Source organism: Rosa chinensis, chromosome 2 (assembly GCF_002994745.2).
Source record: "Rosa chinensis cultivar Old Blush chromosome 2, RchiOBHm-V2, whole genome shotgun sequence".
Lineage (NCBI taxonomy): Eukaryota > Viridiplantae > Streptophyta > Magnoliopsida > Rosales > Rosaceae > Rosa > Rosa chinensis.
This window is the reverse complement of record NC_037089.1, coordinates 38637300-38648303: the sequence shown is the minus strand read 5'-3', so window position 1 is coordinate 38648303 and position 11004 is coordinate 38637300. Positions and strand designations below refer to the sequence as shown.

Sequence of the window (11004 nt, the reverse complement as noted above, 5' to 3'; positions counted from 1 at the left end):
CCTCAAGATCAAAGTGAATTAGGTTCGATCTGAGGACAGTGTGGCAGACTTGCTCACTAAGTCATTGCCTAAATTCCACTTTCGAGAAACATGTTGGTAGCATCGTTTGCAGAAGTTATCTGAACTCCCATGACCGTAGTCATCAGGGGGAGATACAGACATCAGGAGGAGATGTCTACATGTATTGTCTCGAAACATGAAGGGTGTGTTGTGCTCTTTTTTCCCTTCGACCGAGGGTATTTTTGTCCCACAGGGTTTTTGTTACTCGACAAGATTTTTAATGAGGCAACGAGAGGAGCACCACGTTTGGCCAACACAAGGGGGAGTGTTCAAGTAAATCTAGAATATGTGTTTGGCCCAAACTCTAGGTTACTTGACCTAATTGTAATAGAGTTTTGAATTAGAGATATTCTCGGAGATATTCATAAATATCTGATTATTTGTACGATAATCTTTCCTTGTACAATTCTGATTCTGTGTCTTGTAATCATCTATGTAAACAGACCCCTATTATCAATGAAAGTACGACTCAATTATCTCCCAATTCAGATTTTCTTAAACAAAAGAGAGTTTTAATTTTATTTGAAAATCAGGCATAAAAATTAGTAGTGTAGAGTTCATCTACAACACTGATAGACGACTACTACCTTATTCTAGTTTTAACTGTTTTTTTGAGCTAGTAAGTAAAAACGTTCCACGTGTAATAAAAAAATAAAATAAAAAAAAGCCGTTCCCCAGTTCATTTCGCGTGCAAAAGCCAAAGCCGGGCTTCGAATTCCGAAAACATTCAAATCTGCATCGAAATCAAATTTACAAAAGCCGGCAAACAAACTCTCGCGTACGATGAGCGATTCGTCGTCAGTGAACGAAACGGCGTCGTCGAAGGGGACGGACGCTTCCCGAATCGGAGAGGTGAAGCAATGGCTGGCTCAGGAATTCTCCCAAGCCGGCAAACAAGTCCCCGATTTCGAATACACCCCTCGTTCCGTGGCATATTTACGCAACCTTGCCACTCTTTCCCAGTCCCAGACTCAAGCCTCCAAGATCCTCGCCTCCGATTTCCGCCTCAAAGCCTCCGAGTACCGCTCCCAAGCTGCCAGGATTCGCGAGATCTTGGAGAGTGTGGGGTTAGCCCAGGAGGGTTTGCCGTCCAATGTGGTTTCCTCTGCTCACGTCTTGGCCAATGTCGCCAATTTATTGAACATCAGAGATACTGAGCTAAGCAGGTGCGTTGCTTTCTCACATAACCCTAATTGTCTTCGTTGAATACTTGGCTGAATCATGAAATTTCGGTTTTAGTTTTCTTGTGGCCATGGGGGATATATCTTTGAGGAAGACTGGCGTGGAGGAGAAGAGGGCTAAAGCCCAAAAGGAGTCCAAGGTTCTTCTTGATTATACTCGAAAGGCTATTGCCAGGTTAACTTATTTGAAAAGGTAACGTTTTGTTAGCGGCAACATAATGTGAAATTGTTGGTGTGAATTTGAATCTGGCGCTTTGCTCAATGTATTCAGTTTTCTAATGTTTGTAGAACACTCGGCCAACTAGAAGATGATGTAGGCCAATGTGAAGCGCACATTGATTATTGGAAGACCAATTTGGGGGTGATGGTGGGCAAGGAGAAGCAATACAATCTACAGACTGCCAACTATAAGGTACTTAACCTTCGTTAATATTCAAGTTAAACTTAACAAAATATTTAAGTCCAAAATTGATAATTGGATATGAAACTTGATTTGTCTGGAAGACAAAATAAATTAGAACAAAGTAGTTAGTACGTGATCCAATGATGTTTTGCTACTGTAATCTCTGCTGTTGGCACCATTCTATGGGTCATCAACATGTAACATACAATGTGGACAGAACTGTAGGAGTGTTGGCTCTTTATGTCAGTTTTGCTTGTAAAAGCAACAGGAAGTTGCAGGAAATAGACTAAGGAGATGGTAAAGTTACTGCAGTTATATAATAATGTGGGTAATTAATAGGAGTATGGTACAAATCATACAACCAGACTGATTGCACCAAACCCAATTGAATCCCTGGAGTCTGTCTGTTCCTCTTGCCTCCTATACAAACATGTGGTTGATTCAATTGGGCATCAGCACTTATCAGTATAGAACTAATACAATATGAAAGCTCAAAACCTTAGAGAACCTTTGAGCCATCTAATTTAGAGTATGACATGGTATTAGGGATTATATAAAGCAATCCTATATTTGGTCTGGCCAACATTTAGTACATTTCTTAAACAAATGCAGTTATAAGGGCAACTTGTGAGCCAGCCAATTAAATTAACAAAAATTGACAATATAAAAATGAGTTACTGTGGTAGCAAAGTAGCAAATCATAAACAGGTAGCAAACCTAGTGTTATAAAAAAAAAACAATGAAGAACTGATATGCAAACATTAGTTTCAGAAGCCAGTGTATGCATGTTACATTTTAGTATGTATGGGTGTCATGAGCTCATGCCACATTTTTGTAGCTGCGTATACATTTTCTGAAGAACAGAAATGTGTAGATTTAGGGAGATGTGCGTTGATGACCAATTTTGGGTAAAGTGCATAATATAGAAGGGTCTTCGATGATGTAAAAGGCAAGGAGATGGATATTCTCTGGCAAACACTGTTTTGGGGCTTCTTTTTGGGCAGCTACTTCATCGGAATTTATGGAGTCTACTTTTTCTGTTATCTTGTTGAACTGGCAGTTTTTTTTCAGATAGGATTCTGGTTCTGGTGAGGTTTTCAGTTGGTTTAGTATTCTGGTTCATGGCTTGTGTTCTCGTGGTGTTTCTATGGACTCTTGTTCATTGACTGTACTCTCAATAAATCATGTTCTCATAAAGAAAAGATAAGTATATATTGCTGTCATCTTGATGAAGAATACAAGCGGAATATTGTAAGTCAGGATTTGGAAAGTAGTTCAAATAAATCTAGGCTTTTATTATTTGGATTCTTATAATTATTAGGATTATTTCTTTAGGATTCTTTAAGATATTCCTAGTTATTGTAGAGTTATCTTAGCCTCCCTATATATAGAGGCCTGTGTAGTCTTTTACTTTCAGATTGAGATTGGTAAAATTGAAAGCTTTTGCTTCTCTCCAGGTTTGTGTGATGCAACCTAATCTTAGGTGTGATGGCTCAAACCTCTGGGTGTGATGCCTAGAAACCCTACTGGTGTGATGCTAGTAGCCCTATCCCTTTCTTAATTTCCCTTACTCTAAATCCCTTTTCTTTCTACAATCAAGACTGCTGTAAATAAACCCTAGTTCTAGAGTTCTGCTTTATTGGTCCTGCCTCACATCTCCTTGTTCAACTTCCTAGTGGTCTTATGTTTCTACAACATTGTATTTATATATTAGAGTAGATTTGCATATAACTTACGTATGTGTCTATAAAGATATATCTTTCGATATGTGTATATGATTCCTCTCGCAGAGAGTAAGCAGTGGTGTACTAAGTTTGGATTTTTGTGAATGGTGATTTTTGGAAATATGGAGGATTCAGTGTCGCAGTTCAATAGGGCATTCCTATCTTTTGGGTGATTGGAGGAATGAAAAGAATGGGGGTGAAACTGAAATTTATATGTGCTTCAAAGATTTCTTTGGTCCTCAATCAGTATTATTGTCCGGAAACCTTGTATGCTAGAGGATCTTAGTTTACCAAAGATTATCATTGTTTATTTGCTATCAAACAAGGTGATAGGAAATCCGTCAGTTTATGACATGTATCAGGAAAACTAGATTTTTACCTGGTAGATGGTAATAAATTTATTGATAATTGATAAAAACCGTGATCATTCTATTTACTAGCTTACTGCCATTCTTGTACCGAAGTTGCAGGAATATACATATTCATCCCAGTTGTGCAACCAGTATATACTTTGGGGTGTTTAGCTATATCCAGTTAAAATTGTAACCTAAATGTTTTTTATCAGTTTTGAATAAGAGTGTGATTTGAACTGCTTGGACAGACTACTCTTACCCGTGTGGGCTATACCCCAGAGATTAGCCATGGGGTATTGGTTGAATTGGCTGAGCACCGGAAGGAATTAGAGAAGAAGACAAAACCTGTTCTTGATACTTTGCGAAGCTACCAAGACTTGCCTCCGGTACCTTTCTACTTTAGTTATAGGGTCAAATTTTGTTTTGTTCCTAGAAAGATTGCAAATTGTAAGGTTATGAATATCTGCAGGATAAAGCTTTGGCTGCTTTAGCAATTGAGGACAAGAAAAGACAGTATGCTGCTGCTGAGAAGTATCTCGAAGACGTGTTGCATTCAGCTCTTGCCACTTCAGAGTAGTGTGAGGAGACTTGTTGTATAATTGACTCTATATATTGTTGTATATTTGTTAGTGAAGAAATGGTAAGGGGTCAATGTTTTTTTGTTGATCTGATGATTGTAGCACAAGTTGTGGTCTCATGATGCTCACTATTGTGGACAAATTTTTGGTTACTTATCTCGTTTATATTGATTATCTCAGGCTATTGCCAGAATATGTGTTATCTCTTGTGTCCTTGCTTCTGGTCGGGTTTTGGTCTAGAAAGAATCTTAATGACCTGTAAGTTGAGGAACTCATCTTTCTGTCATCTCAAATTGAGAAGAAGAGGTTGTCAAAGTCTCCCTGAAATTTTGTATAAATCTTGCAAGACACATTTGATGGACAACCCACTCTTATTCAATTTATCCTTTTCATTTAACAGGGAAGGTTAAAGTACCTCCAAAGGTACTAGGTGTTGGTATGGATTGGTTCTCATGGGAAGATTAAGACCCAGTTTTTGACATTGCTGTATTGTGAGCATAAGCGCTTTTGGTTCTATTGAGGCCAGAATTACTTTTGTTTCTATTGTGAGGAAAAACAGTTGAGTGTTTGGTAATCTATTTTTTGAAAGTGCTGTGAGAATGAAAAACAATTAAGTGTTTGGTAAACTGTTTGTAAAAACTAAAAAGTGCTTCCCTCAATTTATGTTATTTACAAAGTAGTTCCAACTATTATGCATTATGCGATATTTGAATGGGGGTATATATGGAGAACATACACGCTGAGAGACAGAGAAGAAAGAAAAAGTAAGTTATAGATTGACAAAAAACACAAACAATTTAAAATTATTAGCCATTGCACAAATGAATGCCAAAGTTTTTGACTAATTATCTGCTTGCTTGTAAATTAGCGTAAACACTGTTGTGTCGTGTATGGATAATATCTTACATTGAATACAAATGGAACATAGTGATCAGGCAAACAAACTGGAAAAGCGATAAGAATAATATTCTCGGCTCAACTACTTCGCCCTAAAGCAAAACGACCTGAACATATATACAATACAAGTTAGTGGCTGTCTTTTGATCATACCATTACTCAATAACTCGTACTTCCCACATGATGGAGTAATATTTCTTTAGGTATTGACCATTAATGGGCATTACGTGTCGTTCTCCATCTTTATCTCATAAATGATATGCACATTTTTTGGAGAACTTTGTCAATACTAAACGAACCCTCTCAATTTGGTGACCATTTTCCAAATCGGGGGTCTTTCATGCTGATGGGTAACACTACTTTTCAAACCAACTCTCCTTCCCCAAAACTCTTGCATCTGATCTTTTTATTGTAAACACGAGCTACAACCTTCTTTTAAGCTTGAAGCCGATCATACGCATCCAATCGCGCTTGGTCAAGGTCTTCTAGTTCTTGTAACATTGCCTGACTATATTCGTCGGTCGTCAGATTGTTTTGCAATGCTACTCTCAATGATCTGACTATCATTTCCATTTGCAATATTGCGTCGTGTCCATAAGTCAGAGCAAAGGGAGTTGTTCCCGTAGCCAAGCGTTTGGAGGTCCGAAAAGCCCATAACGTTTCTAATAAAAGATTGTGTCAATCACGCAGATTTTCTTGAATCATCTTTTTCACAATCTGGATAAGGACCTTGTTTGTAGCCTCGGGTTGTCTATTAACCTGAGCATAATAGGAATTGACTGTTGCATTGTAATCGTACACTTGGCCATTCTTTCGATGACGGCTTCAGCTATGAATATTGATCCGCAATTAGTCATTATAGTTTCTGGAATACCGAAGCGAAGAATGATATGCTGCTCAATGAATCTGATCACTTCAGTACTACTTATGGAGGTGAATGGAGCAGTCTCGACCCATTTTGTAAAGTAGTCTATAGTTATCAGAATCTATATGTGTTGTTTGGAAGATGGGGGAGAGAATTGGCCAATTATATCTATTGTGCAGCCCTGAAATGGCTATGGCATTACTATTGGGTTCATAGGGAAGGCTGGAACTCTCTGAATTGACCTGTGAAGTTGGCATGGAGCGCATCCTCGAGTATATTCAATGTAGTATTTAAGAACAGTAGGCTAATAGTAGCCGTGTCTCCTAATTAACCATCTCATTTTTATCCCAGCCTTGTGTGCTCCACAAATACCTTCATGAACTTTAGCCATTACGAGCTGGGCATTTAAAGAGCTAAGACAACGCAGAAGGAGGTCATCATCAAGACTTTTTCTTAGTAGTTCGCCATTTTTAATAGTGAATTTGGTGGACAACATTTTGATTTTTCGACTCCCACCTCCATAAGTTTTCATCAAAAGGTGTTGAATTATGTGAAATCTCCAATTACCAAGTGGCACATCAAGGTCATAGACATCGGTCGACATACCTCTTTCGACCAAATATGGCAATGATTTTCTTTCAATTGTGATGATTTTGTTAGTCTGGCCTTCTGGAATGCTTACACCAGAAGCAATTTGAGCCGTTTCATTCTCTTCACGATTGAGTTCTTGCGGCAGATAGTGAAATTCTACATCATGAAAACAACTAAGTAATTGTTGTGCTACGGCATAATAAGTGGCCAGTGAAAAATTTGAACATCTAAAAATTTGGAGCATTTGATTGATGACCAGTAGTAAGTCCCCCAAACACTTTAACTTGCGTTGCTCCAAGTTCTTTCAATACTTCCAGACCAATTATTAAGGCTTCATATTCAACCTGGTTATTTGTGCATTCACAGTCTAATTTGAAAGCATATTGATACTTTTGGCCAGTTGAAGATTCAATCACTATCCTTGCCCTAGAAGAGTCACTTGTGCTCAAGCCATCAAAATAAAATAGCCAAGGCTCGTGATACATCTAGCTAATTTGTGCAGTATCTATTTCAACATTCTCCATATCTTCAATTACAACAGAGGGGTGGTTAGCGAGAAATTGTCTCAATGCGTGGCCTTTGACTGACTTCTGAGCCACGTATTTGAAAATAATTCAGAAAGTGTCAATGTCCATTTCCAATTCGGCCTTTGATGATCGGCAGATTCAACATGTATTTAATTAAATCCGTTTGTGAAATTATGTGGACAACGGATGGTAACATGTAACGTCGTAATTTAATAGCCGAAAAGTAGAGTACAAGACACAGTCTTTCAATCTGCAAATATCTTATCTCAATAGGCGTTAGAATTCTGCTCAAATAATGGATGGCCTGCTTTTTTCCTTGATCTTTGTCTTGAGCCAACATGCTCCCAATTGAGTCATCTGTAGCCGAGATATAGAGCTTCAGTAGCTTTCCTCTTTGTGGAGGTACTAACACTGGGGGTTGTGTTAGACACTTTTTGAGTTCATCAAAAGCTTTCTGATGCTTTGATTCCTACTTGTATTCACCTCCAATTTTTAACTTAAGGAGAGAAGAGAAAGGTAGAAGTTTACCGGCCAAGTTGGAGATGAATCGTCTAAGAAAATTAACCTGACAAAGGAATGACTGTAGTTGCTTTTAATTTGTTTGAAGGAGCGGGCGCATCGATAATGGCGTTAGTATTATTTTTGTCAACCTCAATTCTCCGTTGGTGAATGAGAAAACCTAGAAAATTTTCCACTGATACTCTAAAAACACACTTCTTGGGGTTCATTTTGATTTTACGTTTTCGCATACATTTGAATGTTTGCTCAAGATCAGCTAGATGCGTCGATCGGGTTTTTGATTTAACAACTACATCATCTATGTATACTTACATAGTTTTGCCAAGTAAATCATGGAAAATGGCATTCATGGCTCTTTCATAAGTCGCTGCGGCATTCTTTAAATTGAAAGGCACCACTACCCATTCGAAAAATCTGACAAAGCCTAGACACCGGAAAGCGGTTTTGTGTACATGTTCTTCAACTACAAATATTTGATTATAGCTAGCATGACTGACCATCCATGAAAGATAATATTTCATGTTTGGCCGCTCCATCAATTAAGAGATGGCCATTGACATAGGATACTCATCTTTTGCAGTTGCCAAATTCAGGTTTCTGAAATCAACGCATACCCTCATCTTGCCATTTTTCTTTCTTACAGGGACAGCGTTAGAAATCCATTCCACATATCTAGCAGGCCTAATAAATTTAGCATGTAACAATCTTTCAATTTCCTCTTTCATTTCAATTTTTACGTTGGTAATGTTTCACCGAGGAGCTTGTTTATTGTAAGACCTCGGAAAATTGTTATTAATTCCAAAATGTTTCCTGAGATTAATAAAGTGTTCGTTTGTACGATTTCGTGGTTCGAGGGTGGAGTGAAATTATTTTCGGACGAACAATTATTCAAAGTGCACATTTTAGGGGGGTTACGAAGTTTGACTTTTTATACGTTTAGATTCTGTGAGAATTTCCTTCACAAAAGTTCTAGAGCGCGTCGATACAAGTTCGTGGATAGGCGGAACACGGAAATCAGAGTTCGTATGAAGAAGTTATGGCTGTCAGAAAAAGTTTCCATTTTGGTTAAATGGAAAAAAAATCCGAAAATATCAGAAAATACCAACTTTCCATTTTCGGGAAGTTTTCTCTCTCCTCTCTCCTGACCTCAGTTCCGCCCAGCCAACTTCGGCGGCTTCGTTCTCCACCTTCCGGCCACTATAGGCCGTGATTTTTTCCCTATCTCTTCGCCTCACTCTCATCTAGCACCCTGTGAAGTTTCACTGTGTGAGTAGACCTGTGCACGACGCAGCAACTCCTGGAAGTTTGGCACCCGAACTGCAAATCGCCCAGATCGGAGATCACGTTTCCGGCCACCATAGTCGGTGATCCTTGTGGGGCTTTTGAAGCCCAGAGGACATAGATGCTTCCTTCCAAGAGGCTTGCAACGATTCAACCTGTGGAGCTCGAATTTGGAAGATTGGGAATCTAGAGTTCATCGATTTTCAAAAAATGGCTTTGATTCTGACTTTGTGCTAGTTATGAAAGTTTCAATTGGAGTTGAGATGAAGAACTTTGGTGTTGGAAGTTTTGCCAAATTCTAACTTTGGGTCGGTAGCGGTGCCACCACTGTGGTGGTGTTTTCCGGAGGTTTTCGGACACCTCAGGGACAATTTCTGATCCTGATTTCAATCTACTCGTCGATACGAGCATTTTGATATATAGTTTGTAATTTTTGGAGATCGTATGAGCATGTTAGGGTTTTAGGGTTTTTGATTCGTTTCGGTTTTCGATCTGTGAGGATTCGACCTTTCGATCGACTTGTAGTTTTGATTTATTGATCATAGAAGTGTTGACAGGACCCAACCCAGGAATCACCCCAATTACCTGGATACGAGCCTGCGGGGCCCACGTTAAGCGAAATCCTACCGAAAATTCGGCAGAACCTCCCCTAAATATGGGCTACCCAAAATTTCACAAACCTGGACATGATTACAACTTTAACTTCTACTCAACCTACTATATCATATTTACAATCCAAGCACATATATTACATCCGGAAAGTTCAAATCACAACATAACCTTCGTAAGCAACAACAAACTGAACAACAACATCCATCAAATTTAAAAGAAAAGGTTTATCAGAGCAACACTAAAACTAAGCCGATATCATACAAGTAGGTTAAGTAATAACCTACGGACAAAAACGGAAGCGCTGATTTCCAAAGTCCTTTGAGCCTGGACGCGATCTCGGCTAATCTGAAATCTGGGCATTTGAAAACGAAGGGCCCAGGGGAAAATATATAAAATCCATTAGAGTGAGTGGACAAAACCGAAACTAGAACCAAAACAATTTATGGTATGCTTCCCCATTTCTCTTTCCAACAAAACAAACATGCAGCGAGACTTCATAAAAATTTCCAACTTAATCTTTTTCCAAGAAACTCATTTGATGACTAGGAAGGACTGCTTCCTAAGCATCTCATGCCATCGGGGAGGGACTGCCACCCGATGACGCATCGGAAGGGACTGCCAACCGGAATAGGAGGCGATGGTTAGTTGGGACTGCCAACTAGCCACAGGTAGTAGACGGGACTGCCGACTAACTACCTCAAGTCATCTGGAAGGGACTGCCAACCAGATGACGCATCGGATGGGACTGCCAACCGAGCTGTAGTCTGGAAGGGACTGCCAACCAGACTATTACCTAGAAGGGACTGCCAACCAGACTATTACCTAGAAGGGACTGCCAACTAGGTAAGATACGCATGCGCCAAAACTGGCCTCCTTGTCAACTGCTTTCTTTTTAAAATCCTTTACTTTCCACAAAGTCACATTCACTCAAATAATATTCCAACTGAAAACTAAATACCATGCTGCATGTATTATTTAAACAAAATAAAAGTCCACTCACAAGTGAGTCCCGCAGCTACTCCTGCTGCCTACCTGTGTCCTCCTCGCTCAAGGGCTCAGTACGTCCTGTCACAATTGCATAGGATATAATTAACCATAATAAGGAAATACTTTCAAACTCAACTCATTCCCCTCGGAGTAAGCATCCGTTAATCATAAATTGTTATAAAACTCCCACACTTCAATTTGAGATTAAATTCTATAATTCCTTACAATCTCAATGCCCTCCAACTCATCACAACTCAACCGATTTTTAATTCGATTTCTCAACCGTTCAATGACCTCGCTTAATCTAAACCTTCACAAGGACCGTTCGATAACTTAATCAATTTAATTTCACTTCCTACATCACAAATTACCACCAATTTAATATAAATCCTTTTCCAAAATTTCCACATTCTTTCTTAATTTTTC

General features: G+C 39.0%; 1 protein-coding gene across 1 annotated transcript; it reads left to right on the top strand.

Moving 5' to 3' along the window:
* Positions 1-747: 747 nt before the first annotated feature.
* On the top strand, positions 748-4494 carry LOC112185638 (AUGMIN subunit 1). Its single transcript, XM_024323901.2, has 5 exons — positions 748-1226; positions 1300-1434; positions 1530-1653; positions 3970-4107; positions 4191-4494. Exons 1-5 carry the CDS (start codon positions 844-846, stop codon positions 4296-4298), a joined length of 888 nt encoding a protein of 295 aa, XP_024179669.1. The 5' UTR covers positions 748-843; the 3' UTR covers positions 4299-4494.
* The last annotated feature ends 6510 nt before the right edge of the window (positions 4495-11004 follow it).